This window comes from Geotrypetes seraphini, chromosome 8 (genome assembly GCF_902459505.1).
Source record: "Geotrypetes seraphini chromosome 8, aGeoSer1.1, whole genome shotgun sequence".
Taxonomy (NCBI): Eukaryota; Metazoa; Chordata; class Amphibia; order Gymnophiona; family Dermophiidae; genus Geotrypetes; species Geotrypetes seraphini.
Genome location: NC_047091.1, coordinates 26303137 through 26327503, shown reverse-complemented (window position 1 = coordinate 26327503; position 24367 = coordinate 26303137). Strand labels below are relative to the sequence as shown.

The 24367-nt window shown below is 45.2% G+C and overlaps 1 protein-coding gene across 1 annotated transcript in view; it reads right to left on the bottom strand.

The window, feature by feature from the left end:
• KIAA1522 (KIAA1522 ortholog) overlaps positions 1 to 4336 on the bottom strand; it is a 54997-nt gene extending 50661 nt beyond the window's left edge. Inside the window, 1 exon segment of the mRNA XM_033955289.1 lies at positions 3437 to 4336. Within this exon segment, the coding sequence (XP_033811180.1) occupies positions 3437 to 3617 (181 nt within the window). The 5' untranslated portion in view covers positions 3618 to 4336.
• Between the last annotated feature and the right edge of the window lie 20031 nt (positions 4337 to 24367).

The window sequence follows — 24367 nt, the reverse complement described above, 5'->3', positions numbered from 1 at the left end:
AACCTACTTGACTTCTCAGAAATGAATATTTCCACCTCTTTCGCTAAATGAGCTCCAAGACAACTATGATTTCTTGCCCCCCTCTTACCCTCCCCCCCTTTCAAGGCTTCTCTTAGTCCCCCCTCCTGATCCCCTTTCAACCCCTCTCTGAACGTTTCCCAGAGCCTGAATAGGTATGTGGGACACACAAATAGAAAATTAGATTAGATTTTGAAAGACAAACACAATAAATTCATTAGTGTCTTCAGTTCTAGCCATTAACCCACTATTGCCAAGTAGACCCAACTTCATTACGTCTCGCATAAAGTTCTGCAATTCACTAAGAACTAGATCGAAAATAACTCCCCCTTATTGCTTTATGGAGCAGCTGGTAAATGAACCAATCATTTATTTTATCTAGGAACTTTCCTTTCCTAGCATTCCCTGATGTGACATTTATCTAGTCGATATTGGAATAATTAAAATCCCTCATTATTATGGTGTTGCCAGATTTGTTAACTTCCCTAATTTCTATTAACATGTCATTAGCTTGGCAGATGTTAACATACCCCCCTGCTATTCTCTTTCCCTTCGCACATGGAATGTCTATCCATAAAGATTTCACATGGCTATCTGTTTCCTGCAGAATATTTATTCTGTTTGACTCAATGCCCTTTTTAACATATAGTGCCATCCCTCCTTCAATTTAATTCATCCTATCACCTATCATTATGATATAATTAGTAGCCCTATATCATAGTGTCCTATGGCAATAGTGATCATAACATGATCAAATTTGAGTTAATGGCTAGAACTGAAGACATTCAGGCAACTGTTGTGTTTATCTTTCAAAATGACTACTGTATAACAACATGAGGAAAATGGAGGGTGGGGGAGCTAAAATAATAATAATAATAATAATTTTATTCTTATATACCGCCATACCCGGAGAGTTCTAGGCGGTTTACATCAGTTACAGTAGTATCTGCGTTGACATGCAGATTTACAAACAGTTTGAACAATTTTAAACAATTTATCAGCAATACACAATTTATCAGATAAAAACAAATGTTAAAGCAGGTTTACAGCATTTTATCATGTAAAGACAATTTATCCGATATAAATAGTTTATCGGATATAAGCAAGTGTTAATCGAACTTAACAGAGGATGACTGGCGGAGGGGAGATAGGGGAGAGGGGAGCAATTAAGGGGAATAGAAGAGCAGGGGGGAGGTGGGGGGGCGTGTAGTAATGTAAGCAGGGGGGGGTTGTTAGGGGTCTTGTTTGCTGAATAGGTAGGTTTTGAGCCATACAGGTTAAGAGTTTAAATCAGGCATGGATATTTTATTCTCCTTTCACCAGGTCTCTCTTATGTCTTCTTCTCCATTCAACGCTTAAGGGCCCCTTTTGCAAAGCTGTGGTACCGAGTCCTGGAGTGGCAAATGCGACGTAGCCCATAGGAATTGAATGGGCCACGCTGCCATTTGCCACATGTGAATCGCTACCATGGCTTTGAAAAGGGACCCTAACTCTCTCATCGTATTTATTTAAGCTTCTTGCATGAGTATACAGACATTTCAAAGTGTGCTTTTTGCTCAGCAATGACAGAGAAAATTTGAAACGTTGGCATGCTCATCCCTTAAAATCACCTGGCTTACTTTTGCCTTTCTTGCAACTTCTGTTCTGACAATATCCTTCAAAGATATAGTATGGCAAACCATGAACTCTTGCACCAGGTTCTGCTTTAAAAGCTGCTCTATCTCCCTTTTAATGAACACCCCAGTCAAGGTGGAGCCTATCTTTTCAGAATAAGCTCCACCTTACCTAGAATTCTGCCCACATGCAGAGCAGAGGGAGGGTGAGGACAGAAGAGACCCTTCTTTCTTGCACTATGTATTGGAGAAGAGCAGTCAGAACTCTCTCTGATCCTTTTCGTTCAGGATGGGGCCACAGGTTTCTCTTTCTCTCTAATATTATTACTAAAGTTAGGCAAAGCCCCCTAAGGCAATGCTGAAGTGTTTTAAAATAAAGAGAAGCCATGTTGAGAGGTAATGACTCCTCATGTCTTCCAATTATTGTGTAAGCTGCTGGGAATTTTCCAAGATCTACAGCTTGTGACCTTCTGACTCAGCAGTGAGAAAGAACGAGCAAGCGAGCTAGTGAACCAGCAGTGATCTCAATCCAGAAATGAGACCGGACCTTACACGTGCAAAGTGGGTTTCCTGCTCTGCAAATCGTAAGACTCTAAAGCCAGATCACAGCACACTAATACCCGCTCAGAAACCTTCCCAAGACAGTCAACCCTCCTGTAACAACAGCAAGTGGATCAAAGTGTACAAAAATGAGACCTCCCTCCTTCTCACCAGGGTGCAAGACAGGCTCTCCCCCCAGCTAGGTAATGTGGCCAATGGAAGTCACCAATGCTCTATCCCAGTGGTTCCCAACCCTGTCCTGGAGGAACACCAGGCCAATTGGGTTTTCAGGCTAGCCCTAATGAATATGCATGAAGCAAATTTGCATGCCTATCACTTCCATCATATGCAAATCTCTCTCATGCATATTCATTAGGGCTAGCCTGAAAACCCGATTGGCCTGGTGTTCCTCCAGGACAGGGTTGGGAATCACTGCTCTATCCTACTCCTTCATTTCCCTTTCTTTTGAGACGATGGGAGCTCCTTTGCTGAATGTAAGTGTCCCAGGATTCCCTTCTCCTTTTCTCCTATGTCGTCAGGTACTTCAAGCATTTTCCCTATCTGTCCCAGCAGACTGACAGTCTATCTAATATACCTGGGGAGGTGGAAGATTAAGTGATGTGCTGAAAGTCACAAGGAGCAGTGCGGGGTTTGAATCCACAACCTTAGGGTGCTGAGGCTCTATGGCTCTAACCAAGAAAGATGACAGAAGATCTCCAGAGCCATTCCTTCTGAGTCAGGTGAACCGATATTCTGCCATTAGAGCCATGGGCCCTTCTGGGGAAATGAGCCATGGTGAAGATGTGACAAACCTGAAGACACTGACTGGAGCAGAGGAGTGAACTAAGAAGCAAAGGTTCAAATGCCACTGCTGGTCCTTCTGATCTTGGGCAAGTCACCCCTGGAACTAGTAGTGAAAAAGCCTGAGCTAAATCCTCCCCACTTGCACTCTTCCTTGCTCGGAAGAGGCATGCTTCAATCCAACTCGGCTGCCTTTTACATAATGCAATATAGGACCCCATGATCTGATGCTCCTCACATGTAGTGGCTGCCTTTTGGCTCTAATGATTGCAGGGTTTGGTAAGAAACTGTGGTGCATCCTCCCCAGGACAACCCACTGCTACAGATTTGCTGGGCGGGGCAGAGGGTATTTATACAACAGGAGGCCAGAATCCAAGGCTGCTCGAACCCTTCCCTCCCCTAGTCTACACGTCTAATAGCCGGCTCCCACGCGTGCAATCCCCTTGGCTGGCAGGTGTCCTTACCTTTGTCCTTGGCGTCGCTCTTCTTCTTCTTCTTCTTCCTCCTCCGGGCCCGCAGCCAGCTGAAAGCCCGGCGGAGAGAGCTTCCCTTGGATTTCTTCTTCTTGGGGGTGGCGGGGTCCGCCTGTGCCCGGCCGGGCCACTCCTCTCCCGCAGAAAGGACGGAGGAACTACGCTCCGACATCGGAGGCGAGAGGCTGCGGCGATGCCGGGAAGGAAGCGAGCGCGATCCCTCCTCCCCTGCCCGCCCAGCCCCGGAGCCCGAGCCGCCTCCTGCCCCTGCACCAATTCCGCATTCCTGGCCGGAGCTGCGGGGAGGGGCGCGGGCGGGCCAGGTGCGCCAGGTGGGGCCGGGCCAGCGGCGGGCCGGGCAGCTGCAGCCCGACTGGGGCCGGATGTGATGTCGGCCTCGGACAATGAACGGGGCCGGCTCAGCTGCTGCTGCTAATGGTCAGCCGGCAGCTCTGCATCCAAGTACTGCGCCCATTTCAAAGAAGGGCACAGGGATGAGACGACTTCACCATTCATGGCACACTGGATCGCACATTTCAAGGACTGGAACTGGATTGAGAGGACTTCTTTACCGTTCAAAGCACACATTTCAAGGAATGGAACTGGATTGAGAGGACTTCTTTACCGTTCAAAGCACACATTTCAAGGAATGGAACTGGATTAAGAGGACTTCTTTACTGTTCAAACCACATATTTGTGGATTAGGGGGATATTTAAGGGGGAGGATTGAATGGAAGGTGACTTTATGTAGAATTATACAATATATGGTTCAATGTTATTGGTATTTATTAACATTTAATGGGGACTGGTGGCTGGGACAGTTTCCATTATTTGATTGGATTTTATTAATGTTCCTTGTAATGTATTTCATGGTGAAGTGAATATATGTCTTTAAAATTTATCACTTGGAATGTAGGGGGAATTTCCTCTCCTATTAAAAGGAAGAAGATATTGCAAAGTTTGCATAGACATAAGGCTGCAATAGTTTTTTTTACAGGAAACACATTTGAATGCACAGGAACATAGAAACATAGAAAAAAGCAGTAGAAAAGGGCTATAGCCCACCAAGTCTGCCCATTCCAAGTATCCCCTCCCCTGAATTTACTCCCTTAAAGATCCCACGTGAGTATCCCATTTTCTCTTAAAATCCGTCACGCTGCTGGCCTTTATCACCTGGAGTGGGAGTCTGTTCCAATGATCCACTACTCTTTTCGGTGAAGAAGTACTTCCTGGAGTCGCCATGAAACTTCCCTCCCCTGATTTTCAGCGGATGCCCTCTGGTGGTCGATCCCATGAGCCAGAAGATATCATCTTCTGACTCGATGCGTCCTGTGATGTACTTATATGTTTCAATCATATCTCCCCGTTCTCTTCTTTCCTCAAGTGAGTACAGCCGCAATTTTTTTAATCTTTCTTCATACGTGAGATCCTTGAGCCCCAAGACCATCCTGGTGGCCGTTCGCTGAACCGACTCGATCCTCAGCATGTCCTTTCGGTAGTGTGGTCTCCAAAACTGAACACAGTACTCCAAGTGAGCATGGCTCTGTACAACGGCATCATAACTTCAGGTCTCCTGCTGACGAAACCTCTGCGGATACACCCCATCATTTGTCTTGCCCTGGAGGAAGCCTTCTCCACTTGATTGGCAACCTTCATGTCCTCACTAATGATCACCCCTAGGTCACGTTCCGCCGTGGTCTTAACCAAGGTCTCACCATTTAGTACATAAGTTCTACGCGGGTTTCTCTTACCCAGGTGCATTATCTTGCATTTTTTAGCATTGAAGCCTAGCTGCCAAGTAGTTGACCATTGTTCCAGCAACAGTAGGTCGTGTGTCATATTATCAGGTAATAAGCTTTTGCCTACTATGTTGCAAAGTTTGGCGGCGTCGGCGAACAGTGATACCCTTCCTCTAAGTCCTTGCGTCATATCTCTTATGAATAAGTTAAATAGAATCGGGTCCAGGACCGAGCCCTGCGGCACTCCACTGATCACGTCCGATGCTTCGGATGGGGTACCGTTCACCACCACCTTCTGAAGTCTACCGCTCAGCCAATCCCCAACCCATGTAGTTAGAGTGTCTCCTAATCCTATCGATTTCAGCTTGTTCAGTAATCTTCGATGAGGGACGCTATCAAATGCTTTACTGAAGTCCAAATATACCACGTCTAGTGACTCTCCAGCGTCCAGTTGTCTAGTAACCCAGTCAAAAAAGCTAATCAGATTAGATTGGCAGGATCTACCCTGGGTGAACCCGTGTTGGTGTGGATCACGCAGTTTTTCTTCGTCTAGGATTGTGTCAAGATTCTGTTTGATCAGTGTTTCCATGAGTTTACACATGCTAAGCTTCATACTTGGTGGCTAGGGGATTATATTGAAACGCTGGCTATTAATAGAAAAGCAGGAGTAATTATTATTTTTAATAAGTCTTTGGTAGTGGAATAAATACATACTCAGATTAATCAGATAGGTAGATATGTTATTGCAAAAGTTAAAATTAATGGGATGGAATTTTTGCTCTGTAACCTATATGCTCCTAACATTTATGATAAAAAAAATTTTTGCTAATATTTTGAATAATTTAATTCAGTTGGGTGTAGTATATTTGTGCTTTCAACAGAGTCTGAAAGCTGAGAAAATACAATCTTTTCAGTGATTTTAGCCAAGAAAGGGGTATTAGAAATCGGACAATAGTTAAACACTTCAGCCATACTGGGACAGACCAAAGTTGCATCAAGTCTATTATTTTGTTTCCAACAGTGGCCAGCTCAGGTCCCAAGTACCTTGCTAGATCCCAAGTAATAAAAGAGATTTTGTGATATTTATCCTAGGAACAAGCGGTGGATTTCCCCAAGCCATCTCAATAATGGCCTATGGACTTCCTTTTTAGGAATTTATCTAAACCTTTTTTGAACTCCACTAAGCTAACTGATTTCACTATATTCTCCGGCAACAAATTACAGAGTTAATTACACATTGTGTAAAGAAATATTTTCTCTGGTTTGTTTTAAATCTACTTAGTAGCTTCATCGCATACTCCCTAGTCCTAGTATTTTTGGAAAGTGTGAACAAGTGATTCACATCTACCCTTTCCACTCCACTCCGTATTTTATTGAACTCGTATCATATCACCCTGAGCCATCTCTTCTCCAAGCTGAAGAGCCTTAGCCGCTTTAGCCTTTCCTCATAGGGAAGTCGTCCCATCCCTTTTATCATTTTCATTGCCCTTCTCTATATCTTTTCTAATTCTGCTATATATTTTTTGAGATAGGGCGATCAGAATTGCACACAGTATTTGAGATGCGGCCGTATCATGGAGCAATACAAGGGCATTATAACATTTTCATCTTTATTTTCCTGATAATTCCTAACAATCTATTTGCTTTTTTAGCTACCACCACACATTGAGCTGAGGGTTGTAACGTATCCTCAATGACACCTAGATTAGAGAGTTGCACGGGGTCAGAAATCCCGCCTGTCCCCGTCAGGATCCTCTCCGTCCCCACCCGTCCCCGTCAGGATCCTCTCCATCCCCACCCATCCCCGCAAGGAATTACCTCCATCCCCGCCCGTCCCCATAAAAAGCAGAAATTACTTCTGACAGGATCATCAATTCCACAGTTTCTTTTGTGTTTGTGCTGCTGTTTTCCTTGTGGAATCTCTTTGGTGGAACCCTTTTTTTGTTTTCTGTTCAGGTAATTAACTTATAAACCCCCTCTTTTACTAAGGCTGACATGTCCATTATATTATATGGATGAACCTGCTTCCAAAGCCTTCCATCCCCGTGGGAATCCCGTGGGCCAGAGGGGGGTCCCCATGGGAGTCCCGTGGGTTAAGGGGGATTCCTGCGGGACCCCCACGGGACCCGCGGGATTCCCGCGATCCCCGTTCCCGTGCAGATCTCTAACCTAGATCCTTTTCCTGGGCAGTGACTCCTAACATAGAACCTTGTATTACTTAGCTCTAGTTCAGATTCCTCTTTCCCCCAGTCATAGAAACATGATGTCAGATAAAGGCTAATTGGCCCATCCAATCTGCCCCTCCATAGCATCCACTATCTCCTCTTCTCCCTATAAGATCCCACATGCCTGCCCATATATTTTTAATTTAGGTACAATCTTCCTCTCCACCACCTTCACCAGGCATCCACCACCCTTTCTGCAAAGAAGTATTTTCTTACATTACTCCTGTGCCTATCAACTCTTAACTTCATCCTATGCCCTCTCCTTCTGGAGCTTTCCTTCATTTGAAAAAGACTCTCCCTGTACATGAATGCCACAGAGATATTTAAACATCTCTATCATATTCCTTCTCTCCCATATTTCTTCCAGAGTGTATGTACTGCTGAAAAGTTCTTAACCCAACCAACAAAGTTGGGGTAGTCTCCATCGAGGACTATACACTTAGTCCAGTGATTTTCCAATTTTTTCATTCCATCAGAAAAATCACTGAACTAAGTTTATAGCCCTTGATGGAGCTTTGTTGGTTGGGCTGAGAACCTTTCATATAAAGTTCTGTAACTCTCTCTTCTATGAAACTATGCTAGTAGTTTCTAGTGCGGGGAGCTGTGGTGAATGGCCCATGCTGCTCCTGATGCTCATAGGAACTCCATGAGCGTCTGGAGCAGCGTGGGCCATTCAGCACGGCTTCCCGTGCTAGAAATTGCTAGCGCAGTTTCGAAGAAGAGGGAGTAATTCTGTCCCCATAAAATTTACGACAAAGACCACTAACCAATTTTGTAGCAGCCCTCTGAACCAACTCCGTCCTATGTATATCTTTTTGAAGGTGCAGTCTTCATAATTGCACACAGTATTCCAAATGGGGCCTCACCAGGAAATAACATTTTCAACAATATAATCAGTTCCCCTCCCATCCCCCCCCTCCTCTCCCCAAGAATCCATGGCCAGTCTAACAGCTGAGAGTGGGAATAAAATCTTAAAGATTCAAAAGTCTACTGCGAGCACGCGGTGTGAGGTCCTGCCAGAAGTGCTCCCACACCTGACAAAATTTGCGACCCGGGCCAAGAGTCAAGTCTCCCACCATGCTTTATAAATAAGTTAAATAGCACCAGTCCCAGAACAGATCCCTGAGCACTTCACTATTTACCCTCCTCATTTGAGAAAAATGGCCATTTAATCCTACCCTCTGTTTTCTGTCTGATAACCAATCCACAACTGAACATTGCCTCCTATCCTATGACTCATTAATTTTCTCAGGATCCTCTCATGAGGAACTTCATCAGAAGCTTTCTAAAAGTCTAGATACACTACATCAACTGGCTCACCTTTATCCACATGTTTATTCTCACCTTCAAAGAAATCAAGCACATTGGTGAGGTAAGACCTCCCTTGGCTGAACCCATGCAAACTCTATCCCATTAAATCATATTTGTCTATATGTTCCACAATTTTATTTTTTATAATTGTATCTCCCCTGGAACCCTTTTTTAAAAATTGGTATAACATTGGCCACCCTCCAATCTTCAGGCACTACAGATAATTTTAGCAACAGGTTATAGATCACTAAAATCAGATCAGCAATTTCATGTTTACATAGTAACATACATAGTAGATGACGGCAGATAAAGACCCGAATGGTCCATCCAGTCTGCCCAACCTGATTCAATTTAAATTTTTTTTTTTTCTTCTTAGCTATTTCTGGGCGAGAATCCAAAGCTTTTCCCGGTACTGTGCTTGGGTTCCAACTGCCGAAATCTCTGTTAAGACTTACTCCAGCCCATCTACACCCTCCCAGCCATTGAAGCCCTCCCCTGCCCATCCTCCTCCAAACGGCCATGCACAGACACAGACCGTACAAGTCTGCCCAGTAACTGGCCTAGTTCAATCTTTAATATTATTTTCTGATTCTAAATCTTCTGTGTTCATCCCACGCTTCTTTGAACTCAGTCACAGTTTTACTCTCCACCACCTCTCTCGGGAGCGCATTCCAGGCATCCACCACCCTCTCCGTAAAGTAGAATTTCCTAACATTGCCCCTGAATCTACCACCCCTCAACCTCAAATTATGTCCTCTGGTTTTACCATTTTCCTTTCTCTGGAAAATATTTTGTTCTACGTTAATACCCTTTAAGTATTTGAACGTCTGAATCATATCTCCCCTGTCTCTCCTTTCCTCTAGGGTATACATATTCAGGGCTTCCAGTCTCTCCTCATACGTCTTCTGGCGCAAGCCTCCTATCATTTTCGTCGCCCTCCTCTGGACCGCCTCAAGTCTTCTTACGTCTTTCGCCAGATACGGTCTCCAAAACTGAACACAATACTCCAAGTGGGGCCTCACCAATGACCTGTACAGGGGCATCAACACCTTCTTCCTTCTACTGACTACGCCTCTCTTTATACAGCCCAGAATCCTTCTGGCAGCAGCCACTGCCTTGTCACACTGTTTTTTCGCCTTTAGATCTTCGGACACTATCACCCCAAGGTCCCTCTCCCCATCCGTGCATATCAGCTTCTCTCCTCCCAGCATATACGGTTCCTTCCTATTATTAATCCCCAAATGCATTACTCTGCATTTCTTTGCATTGAATTTTAGTTGCCAGGCATTAGACCATTCCTCTAACTTTTGCAGATCCTTTTTCATATTTTCCACTCCCTCTACGGTGTCTACTCTGTTACAAATCTTGGTATCATCTGCAAAAAGGCATACTTTTCCTTCTAACTCTTCTGCAATGTCACTTACATACATATTGAACAGGATTGGCCCCAGCACCGAACCCTGAGGGACTCCACTAGTCACCTTTCCTTCCTTCGAGCGACTTCCATTAACCACCACCCTCTGGCGTCTGTCCCGACAGCCAGTTTCTGACCCAGTTCACCACTTTGGATCCTAACTTCAGCCCTTCAACAGCCTCCTATGAGGAACTGTATCAAAGGCTTTGCTGAAATCCAAGTAAATTACATCTAGCATATGTCCTCGATCCAGCTCTCTGGTCACCCAATCAAAAAATTCAATCAGGTTCGTTTGGCACGATTTACCTTTTGTAAAGCCATGTTGCCTCGGATCCTGTAACCCATTAGATTCAAGAAAATATACTATCCTTTCTTTCAGCAACACTTCCATTATTTTTCCAACAACTGAAGTGAGGCTCACCGGCCTGTAGTTTCCTGCTTCATCCTTGTGACCACTTTTATGAATAGGGACCACATCTGCTCTCCTCCAATCCCCAGGAATCACTCCCGTCTCCAGAGATTTGTTTGAGTTATTTCAGTACCTTGGGATGTATACCATATGGTCCAGGTGATTTATCACTCATTAACTTGGCTCAGTATGTCTTCTAGGTTCACCGAGATTTTTTTCAGTTCCTCTGCATCATCACCCCTGAAAATCATTTCCAGTTCAGGTAGATCTCTTACATCTTCCATAAAGACCAAAGCAAATAATTTATTCAGTCTCTCCACTATGGCTTTATTCTCCCTTTTGCTCCTTGATCATCCAACGGTCCCACAGACTCACTGGTTTTCTGCTTCTGATATACCTAAAAAAATATTGTTACTGTGAGTTTTTGCCTCTTTGGCAATTTTCTCTTCATATTCATTTTTAACTTTCTTTATCAAATGCTTTGCATTTAAGTTGCTAGTGCTTATGTCTCTTTTTATTTTCTTCATTTGGATTCTTTTTCCATTCTTTAAATGATGTGGGGTTTTTTGGCTCTAATAGCCTCTTTCACTTCAACTTTTAGCAGCTGGTACTGCAACCAACAACATTTTAAATCTTGTCATTAGTGGAGTGCAAAACTTAGTGCAATAGGTAATGGTATTGGGGGCATTTAGAAATAGTGATTAAAAACATGATCAAATCTGAAGTAATAACTAGACAGAAGACTCTAATTTGACTGCATTAGCAAAGTAACAAAGTAAATGACAGGAGATTTTTAAAACCCTGAATAGTCCATCCAATCTGTCCATTAGTCACACATTATTAATTCATAATTAAATTATTGGAGTTGCTGTCGAAGCCCTCTCCAGCCTATCCAAACCATCTTGTAATTTGCAGGACACAAACCATAAGTCTGCCCAGGACTGTCCTCCTATTCCAAATGACTGGAGTTCTGTCAAAGCCCTCTCCAGCCCATCCTAAGCCAAATTGCCATATATGGGGCACAGACAGTACAAGTATGCCTTAGTTTTTCATAGTTGGAGTCACCATCTAAGTACCACTCGACACAAACACACATGCAACCATTTAAGTTTTGGTTTTTATACCATTCATTTTCTAATTAGAGGTCCTCTGTGTTCATCCCATGCCATTTTGAAATCCATTCCTGTTTTTATCTCCACCACCTCCCTAGGGAGGGCATTCCAGGCATAACTTGTGGCAATGGATGGTTGAGTGACTCTCCAGAGTCACAGGGAGCTGCAGTGGGAATGACACCTGATTTCCCAGGTTTTCAGCTCATTGCACTAACCATTAAGCCACTCCTGCACTCCTCATTAGCATTTAACTTTCAAAGGGGAAACTATGATAAGATGAAGGAAATGGTTAAAAAAAAAACAACTAAGTGGAGCAGCTGTAAAAGTTTAACCACCCAATGTTTAAAGCGATGGAAGTGAGCAGGAGAGGCTGTGTTGTTGAATATCAGCTTTGACTGGCCATTTTTTAAGTGGGCGGTACAGCCGGTGGAGTCGGCATTTATGTGGGTGCTACTCACATAGCTAACCAGGAAAATTTAGAACTTCTGAAAAGCAATCCTAAATTTGCCGACTCTGAATATCAATCAGCACCTGCCTAATATAAAAAGATGCTGTCTACTTCTCGGCTCCTTCTCACTCCTACTACTCCGTTCATCATGATTAGGGTTACCATGTTTGTGAAGTAAAAAAAAGAGGACACGTGATCCTGTCCACACTCCATCCATTTCCTTGGTCCCCCTTCCCATTCTCTGTACCTTTTTAGTGCTTCTCTCTCTCTCTTCCTCCAACCCTCCTCCCCCACAGGGTGCTTCTCTCTCCTTCCAACCCTCCTCTCCTTGTATGCTTCTTTCTTTTTCTGTCTCCTCCCTCCCCCCCCCCGTGGGTGTGCCTCTCTCTCCTTCCAACCTCCTCTCCTGCTGTTTCTGTCTCTCCCATCCCATCCAGCAGTACCCTACTCCATGCTCTTTTCTCCAAACCTCCCTTCCTCCATGCTGTTTCACCAGATCCCTCCTTCCCTCCATACTGTTTCTCCAGCCCCTTCCCCTCCCTCCTTCCTTCCTCCAATGCTGCTTCCCTTCACAACCTCTCTAGCTCCTGATTCCCCCACCTACCTCTTCCTTGGGTCCAGTCGCTGTAATTGAATCTTCGGGCAGCTGGCAGCAACAACAAGGTAAGCCTGCTGCTACTGTCCTGCCCCAGAAACCACCTCTCTGCAAGTCCTGCCTGCGTGGGAACAGGAAGTCACTAGAGAGGCGGTGTCTGGGGCAAGTGGCGGTAGCAGGCTTACCATGTTGCTGCTGCCAGCGGCCTGAAGATTCAGTTACAGTGGCCAGGCCAGGGGAAGAGGTAGGTGGGGGAGTCAGGAGAGCTGGCAAACCCAGACAGACTCTCCCATTAAAAAAAACCAAAACCATCTGGATACCCAGACAGTCCTCAAAAAAGAGGTCATGTCTGGGTTTTCCTGGATATCGGGTAAACTAATCCTATTCATGACCCCATCTGCCCAAGACCTAGACCCTCTTCCTCCCATCCCCCTGAAAAGTCTAGATCCCCCTTCTTCACAAGGCTAAACCTCTCCACCCCCCAATCAGGGAAGATCCCTAGTTATGATAGACCCTTCCTTGGCCTACCTGAATTTCATGGCGGTCCAGTGGTGCAAACCCCACTTGCTCCCACTCTAGTGGCTGTTTTAACAAAATGTCATGACCTTTCAGGGCAGGAGGTAGGAGTAGAGTTTGTTCCTGCCTCCATCACACTACTGGACTGCCAGGAATTTAGGTAGGCCAAGGGGGACCTATCCTGGAGGGTTCAGCATTGTTGGGGGTATGAGGAAGGGGTGTATACTTTATAGAGGGTGGGAGCAGGGAGCAGGACCAGAGCAGTGGAGTGAAGGCACTGGAGAAGCACAGGGCAGCTTTTAATTTTATGTGAGTCCCAGATGATGTTCAGCCAAGACCTGAATAATTGGCCTAGGACTGAATATCGATAAGGACCTGCATATGCTCTGGTAGCCAGTGAATGCACAATTAGCCCCAGATATTAAGAACATAATAGCAATACTGGGTCAGACCAATGATCCATCTCCCCCAGTATCCTGTGTTCAGTGCTGGGACATGGCCCAGGTCTGACTCTGCTTGCGTATAAAACGGCTGAAATATCAGCTGATAAGAGTTGAAATTAAGCATGGATATTGGACAAGTCAAGGCCCTTCATGTGCTAATTTAGCCATCTATCCTACAGTAACTGCAAAATATTACTGTATGTTAGTAAAAGGGTTTTGCAGTTAAACAATCAACTGAATTATCTACATTTCTTTTTGCTGTTCCTTTACCACACTTGCACTTTATCACTTGTTAACTCCTTCCATGCTGAAGTCACTATCAGATTTCAGCTCTTGGTAAACAGCTCCTGTTGCCATAACAGTGAGATTTCTTCCTAATATGCTCTAAGCAAAAAATATATAAACAAGAGGAAGGCAGAAGAAAGGCCTCATTGTGGCAGTGTCAGAGTCTCTTCAGAACAAGAAGTAGAGGTTTAAGATCTGGACTTCCAGCACGCTGACAAAGCAGGAAAAGTACAAACCACATGGAATGTGAGTGGCAGTGTCTGGGACAGTGCAATGTGCTCATGATCAGGTGTCCAGTAGGGACCTATGTGAGAAGTCAAAAAAGACACCTGTTTTATAAAACATCCTTCTTTAGCTTATAGATGCCAATGCTCACATGTACATGATGTTTAGGAAGAACTTTATATACCGCATAACAGCCTAAAAGGATCTCAGCGGTTTACAATACACAATTCATATTCATCAAGAGAAGAACTCCATTAAAAATAGAAAAGGAAAGATTAAGAACAAAATGTAAAATTTTTTTTCATAAAATCTCACAGCAAATATCTCAACAGTAACAATTCTAATAGTAAAACCATTAAACACAGATATACAAAGGTGGATAGGCAAATGGCTGGAAAACAGAAAGCAGAGAGTGGGCATAAATGGGAAGTACTCAGACTGGGAGGAAGTGACTAGTGGTGTGCCCCAGGGCTCGGTACTTGGGCCGATCCTATTTAATTTTTATATCAATGACCTGGAAGATGGAATATCCAGTGAGATCATTAAGTTTGCAGACGACACAAAGCTATGCCGGGCAATCAGATCGCAGGAGGATATCGAGGAAGTCCAGAGCGACTTGTATCAGTTAGAGAAATGGGCAGAGCAATGGCAGATGAAGTTCAACGTGGAGAAATGCAAAGTAATGCATTTAGGTAATAAGAATAAGGAGCACGAGTATAAAATGTCAGGCGCAACTCTGGGTAAGAGCGAACAAGAAAAGGACCTGGGTGTACTGATAGACAGGACCCTGAAGCGATCGGCACAATGCGCGGCAGCAGCAAAGAAAGCAAACAGAATGTTAGGCATGATAAAGAAAGGAATCACGAGTAGATCGAAGAAAGTCATAATGCCGCTTTATAGAGCAATGGTCAGACCACACTTGGAATACTGTGTCCAATATTGGTCTCCCAACCTAAAGAAAGATATAAAACTACTGGAGAGGGTGCAGAGACAAGCAACAAAGCTAATAAGAGGTATGGAGAACTTGGAATATGAGGAACGACTCAAGAAACTGGGACTGTTCTCCCTTGAGAAGAGGAGGCTGCGAGGGGACATGATCGAGACGTTCAAAATACTGAAAGGCATCGATAAAATAGAGCAGGAAAATAAATTATTTACATTGTCCAACGTGTCACGGACAAGAGGACATGGTTTGAAGCTAAGGGGGGACAAGTCCAGGACAAATGTCAGGAAGTTCTGCTTCACGCAGCGAGTGGTGGACGCCTGGAATGCTCTCCCAAAGGAGGTTATTAAGGAATCCACTGTGCTAGGATTCAAAGGCAAATTAGATGCACATCTCCTTACGAGAGGCATAGAGGGTTATGGGTGACTAAAACTATATCAGGTATATACCTGATAGGGCCTCCGCGTGTGCGGATCGCCGGACTCGATGGACCATGGGTCTGATCCGGAGATGGCAGTTCTTATGTCCTTATGTCCCAAACTCTGTTCTCAGTTGAGAAAGCCAATTGGAAAAACTGTGCTTTTAAATGTCTTTTAAAATGTATATAGGATTCTTCTTTTCTCAAGTCTATGGGCTGATTATTCCATAACCGTGGAACTAAATAAAAAAAATGCACAATCTCTAGTTGACACAAGATGTGCCTTCGAAATATGAGGAACGACTACGCTATTGTCATTCAGAGATCGTAATAAACACCTTGGGGCGTAAAATAGCATCAAATTAGAAAGATATGAAGGCTGTAACTGGAATAATGCTCTATGTGCTAACATTAAGATCTTAAATTTGATCCTAAATCCCATTAGTAACCAATGGAATTTGAAATACAAAGGTATCATATGATCATGAATAAACGTCCGGCCTAGTAATCTGATTGCAGTATTCTGCACTGTTTGCAAATGCTTCAACTGTCCCGACCCAATGCCTGCATAAACTAAATTACCATAATTAACTTTGACAATACAAAGGCATTAATTAATGTATGCAATGATTTCTCATCCCAAAAATCTCGAATGGCTCTAAGCTGTCTTAGTGCCCCAAAACCTTTAGCAACCACGCTTGATACCTGTTCCTGAAAAAGTAAATGACAGTCAATTATTACCCCCAAATATCTGAAACTATCTACTAGTCTTATACTGCAATTATTTAATGAAAAATCTAGTTGAGGTGTTGCTTTATCTCCAGAAATACAACATGCTATGGTCTTATGATCACTCAACCATTATTTAAGCTAGCCAAAAGAGGACCTACATCTAACGTAGGAGGTGTTAGTCTATAGACTAGTAGGATGCCATCTGCATAAATATATGTACTAATCCCTAATTCCTGGATTCATCTTGCCAACGGGCTCAGGAAAATATTAAATAAAACTGGCAATAGGGCAGGTTGTTGAACAAGATGAGCTCTATAGGATTGGGAGACACGTTGACAGCATGGGTTGGGGACTGGCTTGGAGGTAGGCTTCAGAGAGTGGTGGTAAACGGCACCCCCTCCGAAACGACGGAGGTGATCAGTGGAGTGCCGCAGGGCTCAGTCTTGGGCCCGATCCTATTCAACATCTTCATAAGGAACTTGGCTGAGGACTTTGAGGTAAAATAGCACTATTCGACGATGACGCCAAATTATGTAATGTAGTAAGGAAGAACACAAAAGACAAAAGCACAGTGCCGGATGGAAACTCAATGCCCGACAGTATGGTGCATGACCTACTCCTACTAGAGCGCTGGTCCAGGACCTAGCAACTAAGTTTCAATACCGAAAAATGTAAAGTCATGCACCTTGGCAGCCAAAATCCTTACACCCTTAATGACAAGATTTACACCCTTAATGGTAAGATCCTAGCAAGGACTGTAGCAGAACGTGACTTAGGGGTGATCATCAGTGAGGACATGAAGACTGCCAAGCAAGTGGAGAAAGCTTCATCTAAGGCTAGACAAATCATAGATTGTATACGTAGGGGTTTCGTCAGCCGTAAGCCCAAAGTCATTATGCCATTTTATAGATCAATGGTGAGACCCCATCTGGAATACTGTGTACAATTTTGGAGGCCGCATTAGCGCAAAGATGTGCTGAGACTTGAGTTGGTCCAGCGAATGGCCACCCGGATGGTCTCAGGACTCAAGGATCTCCCATATGAGGAACGGCTGAAAAAATTGAAGCTATACTCACTCGAGGAATGCAGAGAAAGGGGAGACATGATCGAGACGTTCAAGTATCTCACGGGCCATATCGAGGTGGAAGAGGATATCTTCTTCTTCAAAGGCCCCACAGCAACAAGAGGGCATCCGTGGAAAATCAGGGGTGGGAAACTACATGGTGACACCAGGAAATACTTCTTCACCGAAAGGGTGGTTGATCGCTGGAATAATCTTCCACTGCAGGTGGTCGAGGCCAGCAGCGTGCCTGATTTTAAGACAAAATGGGATCGTCACGTGGGATCTCTTCACAGAGAAAGGTAGGGGAGGGTTATTGGGGTGGGCAGACTTGATGGGCCGTGGCCCTTATCTGCAGTCTATTTCTATGTTTCTACCCCACAATCTAATGCTCTATCCAGAAAGCGTCACCAGTGGGGTGCCACAGGGCTCAGTACTTGGACCCTTGCTCTTCAACATCTTTATAAACGATCTGGACATAGGTACGACGAGTGAGGTGATTAAATTTGCAGACAATACAAAGTTATTCAGAGTAGTGAAAGCGCAGGGGGATTGCGAAGATCTGCAAAGTGACATAATCAGGCTTAAGGAATGGGCATCATAAGAACATAAGAAATGCATCTGCTGGGTCAGACCCGAGGTCCATCGTGCCCAGCAGTCCGCTCACGCGGCGGCCAAACAGGTCCAGGACCTGTGCAGTAATCTTCTATCTATACCCCTCTATCCCCATTTCCAGTAGGAATTTGTCCAATCCTTTCTTGAACCCCAGTACCGTACTCTGCCTTATAACGTCCTCTGGAAGCGCATTCCAGGTGTCCACCACATGTTGGGTAAAGAACAACTTCCTGGCATTTGTTTTGAATCTGTCTCCTTTCAACTTTTCCGAATGCCCTCTTGTTCTCTTATTTTTCGAAAGTTTGAAGAATCTGTCCCTCTCTACTCTCTCTATGCCCTTCATGATCTTGTAAGTCTCTATCATATCCCCTCTAAGTCTCCTCTTCTCCAGGGAAAAGAGACCCAGCTTCTCCAATCTCTCAGAATATGACAGGTTTTCCATACCTATTATCAGACGTGTTGCTCTCCTTTGAACCCTCTCGACTAACGCCATATCCTTCTTAAGATACGGCGACCAATATTGGACGCAGTACTCCAAATGCGGGCGCACCATCGCCCGATACAACGGCAGGATAACTTCTTTCGTTCTGGCTGTAATACCCTTTTTGATTATACCAAGCATTCTATTCGCTCTCTTAGCGGCCGCTGCACACTGTGCCGACGGCTTCATTGTCATGTCCACCATTACCCCCAAGTCCCTTTCCTGGGTACTCTTATTCAATAACATCCCTCCCATTGTATAGTTGTACCCCGAGTTTCTGCTCCCCACATGTAATACTTTACATTTCTCAATGTTGAACTTCATCTGCCATTTCGCCGCCCATTCTTCTAATTTGTTCAAGTCCCTTTGCAACTTTTCGCAGTCCTCTGTAGTCCGAGCTCCATTAAATAGTTTGGTGTCGTCCGCAAATTTTATTATCTCGCACTTCGTCCCTGTTTCTAGATCATTTATGAAGATATTAAATAGCAGCGGCCAGAGCACCGAGCCCTGTGGGACACCACTTGTGACCCTCCTCCAGTCGAAGTAGTGACCCTTCACTCCTAACCTTTGTTTTCTACCCTCCAACCAGTTTCTGATCCATCTATGTACGTCTCCTTCCACCCCATGGTTCTTCAGTTTCCGGAATAGACGTTCATGGGGCACCTTGTCAAAGGCTTTTTGGAAATCTAGATATATGATGTCTATGGGATCGTTTGTTGATCCCTTCGAAGAAGTGCAATAAGTTCGTTAGGCACGATCTTCCCTTGCAGAAACCATGCTGGCTGGTTATCAGAAGTTCATGTTTTTCAAAATGTTGATTGATGTTTTCTTTTATCAGTGCTTCTGCCATTTTCCCCGGAACCGAAGTCAGGCTCACCGGCCTGTAGTTTCCCGGGTCACCTCTTGATCCCTTTTTAAAGATGGGCGTAACGTTGGCTATCTTCCAATATTCCGGGATCTCGCCTGTTTTCAGGCAGATGAGGTTCAACATGGATAAGTGTGGTTCAACATGGATAAGTGTAAAGTGATGCATGTCGGTAACAAAAATCTCATGCACGAATACAGGATGTCCGGGGCGATACTTGCAGAGACCTCCCAGGAAAGAGACTTGGGAGTTCTGATCGACAAATCGATGAAGTCCACGCAATGTGCTGCGGCACTGAAATAGTTGTTTTGTTGGAACCCTCGCATTACTCATTTTTTTGTAGAAAATGATTTCTCTTCGCTTTCTCTATTTCCCTATTAAAAATATTCTGAATATTCTTACAACGCCCCCTAGCTGAACTTGTTCTTCTCTTTTCCCAGACTCTTTCCGCCCTTCTTAACTGCCTCCTAAGTAACAGCAAACCCTCATGAAACCATTCATTATTTTTTATCTTCGGTTTTCCTACCTTTAATGGTGCTATTTCATCTAACACCTCATGTAGTACCTGATTCCAAGTTTCTGCCTGCTCCATTAATTGGGCCTCCTTAAAATCTGGAGGGAACTTAAGAAAGAAAGGTGCAATTTTATTATGGTGAGCATTTAACGTGTGCTAAATCAGTTAGTGTACCTTAATAAAAGGACGCCTAAGCAGTGGCGTACCAAGGGGGGGGGCGTGGGGGGCGGTCCACCCCGGGTGCCAAGCCCTGAGGGGGTGTTCCCGGTCCAGTCCGGTTCCCCCCCCCCCGCGCCGGGTGTCGCGTCTGGAAACAGCCTGCAGCAAGATCGCGATGCCAGCGATCTTTGCCTGCTTCGGCTGTTTCCTCAGCTACGGTCCCGCCCCTCCTCTGACGTCAGAGGAGGGGCAGGACCGCGGCGGAGGAAACAGCCGAAGCAAGCAAAGATAGCTGGCATCGCGCAATCTTGCTGTAGGCTGTTTCCCCAAGGAAATGAAGCGGGGAGGCCGGGGGAATGAGCAATGCTTCGTGGTGGGGCCGAGCGGTCCTTCCAGGTAGTGGGGGGGGGGCAGCAGGCCTTCAGGGTGGGGCAGACAGGCAGACCTTGTGGAGGGGGGGAGACAGGCCTTCAGGGGGACAGGGCTTCAAGGGGGACAGGCAGGCCTTCGGGGGGGGGGGTGACAGGCTGTCGGGGGGGGGGGTGACAGGCTGTCGGGGGGGTGCAGGTCTTCGGGGGGGACGGGGACAGGCCTTCAAGGGAGGGCACAGGCCTTCAAGGGGGGGACAGGCCTTCAAGGGAGGGACAGGCAGGCAGGCCTTCAAGGGGGGGGACAGGCCTTCGAGGGGGGTGTAGGTCTTCGGGGGGGGTGCTGGTCTTTGGGGGGGTGCAGGCCTTCAGGGGGGGTGCAGGCCTTCAGGGGGGGCAGGCCTTTGAGGGGGGTGTAGGCCTTTGGGGGGGTGCAGGCCTTCGGGGGGGAAAGGCCTTCAGGGGGCGCAGGCCTTCAAGTTGAACAAGCAGGCAGGCCTTCAGGGGGGGCAAGCCTTCAAGGGGGGTGCAGGCCTTCAAGGGGAGGGAAAGGCCTTCAGGGGGGCAGGCCTTCAAGGGGAACAGGCAGGCAGGCCTTCAAGGGGGGGACAGGCCTTCGAGGGGGGTGTAGGCCTTCGGGGGGATGCAGGCCTTCGGGGGGTGCAGGCCTTCAAGGGGGGGGACAGGCCTTCAGGGGGGCAGGCCTTTAAGGGGAACAGGCAGGAAGGCCTTCAAGGGGGGGGGACAGGCCTTTGGGGGGGTGCAGGCCTTCAAGGGGGGGGACAGGCCTTCAGGGGTGGGATGCAGTCCTTTAAGGGGGGGACAGGCCTTCAGGGGAGGGGGGCCCTGGTGAAGAAGTACACGGAGGGAAGGGAGAGGGGTTCAAAGAGACATGCATATGCCGGACTTGGGTGGGAAGAAATAATGGGTCTGAAAATAGAGGAGAGAGAGAGAGAGGTGATGGACATGGGTTTTAGGGAGGGAAGGAACAGAAAGGGAGAGAAGTTGGACGCAAGGGATGGTGTGGAGGGGGGGGATAGAGATACTGATTAGGAGGGTAGTTGGGAAAAGAAAGGGAGAGATGGTGGACCCTGGGATGGTGGGGAAGGAGGGAGAGCTGCTGGATGAAAGGGTAGTTAAGAAAAGGTGGATCTGTGGAGGGAGACAAAAAAAGGAAAGATGCCAGACATCTGGGGGAGGGAAGGGAAACGGAAAGGGAGGACAGAGATGGCAGATGGATGGTTAGCACGGAGAAAGAAGAAAGAAGGAGACCCTGGCAAGCAAGTTATCAGAAGACAACCAGAACCTTGGACCAACAAGATTTGAAAAATAACCAGACAACAAAAAGGTAGAAAAACTAATTTTATTTTCTGTTTTGTGATTACAATATGTCAGATTTGAAATGTGTATCCTACCAGAGCTGGTGTTAGACCGCAAACGTGAGCTAGGATTTAACAGAGAGAGGAAAAGTCCTTTTTGTTTCTTTATTTTATTTACACCACAGCGCCAGTGTGGTTAGGAGAAGCCAAAGGGGGGTGAAAAAGCTATAAAATAAACCCACCAGGATGTTTGAAAAAAAATACCCAATTGGGCAGGAAAATCGAATCGATAAACCAATTCAATAGGCTGAATCGAATCAAAATTTTTTTTCCTGAATCTGGCAGCACTAGTTTTCGCTACTGTCTTAGACTTTAGGACCTGGGATTGGGGAGAGATGGCATCCTCAGTACTTTATAATGCAAGTGAAATGAGGATTTGGTCAGATTTTTGAAGGGTCTGCACTCTGCAGAAGAAAAATATTGTATAGGCCGGCGACATGAGACAGCAGGAAATGGGAACTTTTCTTCCTTCTATTTTTGTGAATGGCAAGGCTGAGGATGTCAGAGAGTTCAGTTAAAATATGTGCTTTATAAGAAAATATAATAATGTGTTTTATAAAGTTTATAACATTGCTGGCCTACCCGGTGAGGTGTTCCTAGTGGTGGTGGTGGCAGCGTGTCAATGTGTTGAGGGGAAGAGGTGATCTGGTAAATTCTGCTGAGCAAACTCCGGGCTCATTTCCACCCCCCAGTTAGTCCACTCCACTCAACTGGTTCACACACTGAATGGGTCTTTGGGTGTTGTTCCTGGGTAGTTGTTTTGGGATCTCTTCCAGTGGTTTGTCAGTATCGCCTTCTGGTCCAAGGAAACTTTGTTAACCTTAGCACTGACCTACAGAATATGTTTGTAACAGCGCTGCTTGTGTGGCATTAGTCTATGTAGTGATCGAAAGAAAAAAACAGACCTTTGCACATTTTTGCACTATATGGAGGGTGTATGAGGAGATTCACATTTCCTGCACAGCTAAGTCCGTGTGAAGTTACCTTGTACTGTATTTGACATCTAGCAAAGTCTCTGTTTGGAAGGAAAGATCTCAGTTTAAAAATGAAGTGGCCAGAAGTTATGGTAAAAGCAGATAGTGTAGCTGGTTTTAAGAAAGGTTTGGACAAATTCCTGGAGGAAAAGTCCATAGTCTGTTATTAAGACATGGGGGAAACATCTGCTTGCCCTGGATCGGTAGCATGGAATGTTGCTACTCTTTGGGTTTTGACTAGGTACTAGTGACCTGGATTGGCTTTCATGAGAATGGGTTACTGGGCATGATGGACCATTGGTCTGACCCAGTTAGGCTATTCTTATGTTATGTTCTCATCTGTAGGGGCCTTTGTTTTCACTTCTTATTTTAATGTATTTTTTTTCTGAGAACTTATCAGTGTTTTTTATAATGGGAACAAAAATGGAAGAGAATTAATGTGTGTGGAATGGGGGAGGGGGGTAACTAATTTCTTCAGCTAAATAATTCAATCCACCTCAACCAGACATAGGAGAACTCATGCACCATTCACACACCCTCCAACCAAAAACGTCAAAAGAAAAAAACAGTTCGACAACCTCCTAACACTCGACCCCCAACTCTACAACCTATTGACCTCGACCACAAACTACAAAACCTTCAAATAAGAAATAAAAACCCTTCTATTCAAAAACACATAAAACCGAACTAACACAATCAGAACTGTCCCAAGCATCACCTGCAACTACTCCATATGTACTTCTGATGTCATGACAATTCAGACATAATTTATGTTATGTTATGGTATGTTTGGAATAATGGTTACATATATGAGGTTCAATAAAAGAAAATTTTCACTGCCTGTTTCTATTATGACCATTTATTCAGTTTCATGGTTATTACAAAAAATATTTTTTTACATGGGGGGGTGTCAAAAAATTATGGGCCCCGGGTGCCACATACCCTTGGTACGCCACTGCACCTAAGTATCTTAATAAAAAATTCAGCCTGTGACTTAGCCTATGTTTTGGATTTCGGCCCCTTATGTGATTGAGTTTGACACCCCTGCCCTGAGGGTCTGGAGGGAAGGGAGGGTGCTGGCCACATGGGGTAGGAGAACCGGAAGTAAAGCGAGAGAGAGAGGATGTTGGCCACATGGAGTGGGGCAGTGGTGGTGGCTGAAGGGAAGAGAAGAGGAAGAAAGTGCTGGCCCCTCAGAAACTGCCAGGGATAACTTGGGGCAGAGGAGGCAATGAGAAGAGGGGACAGGCAGAAATGTTTCCTTAGACGGGATCCTTGTGAAGTGCTGGACCTGCTGGGAGAAGAGAAGAGAAGGGAAGGTACAGAGATGGAAGATGGATGGTGAGCACGGAGAAAGAATAAAATGTCAAAAGGGCAGGAGATCCTGGTGAGCATGTTAATAGAAGACAAATAGAAATCAGAGCCTGGGTCCAACATGATTTGAATAATAAAATGACCAGCCAACAAAAAGTAGAAAAAAAATTTATTTTCTATTTTGTGATTACATTACATCAGATTTGAAGTGTGTACACTTCTCCCTTACTCCACTCATTCACATGACAAGCTTTGCTCTTGAAGGCCAATGACTAAGAGCTTTGTTCACTTGCTAGTCTGGTCACAGCTTGATTTACTAGTTTGGTCAGGCTTATGAAATGTGGTTTTTGTTAATAAACAACAAAATGAAACTACATT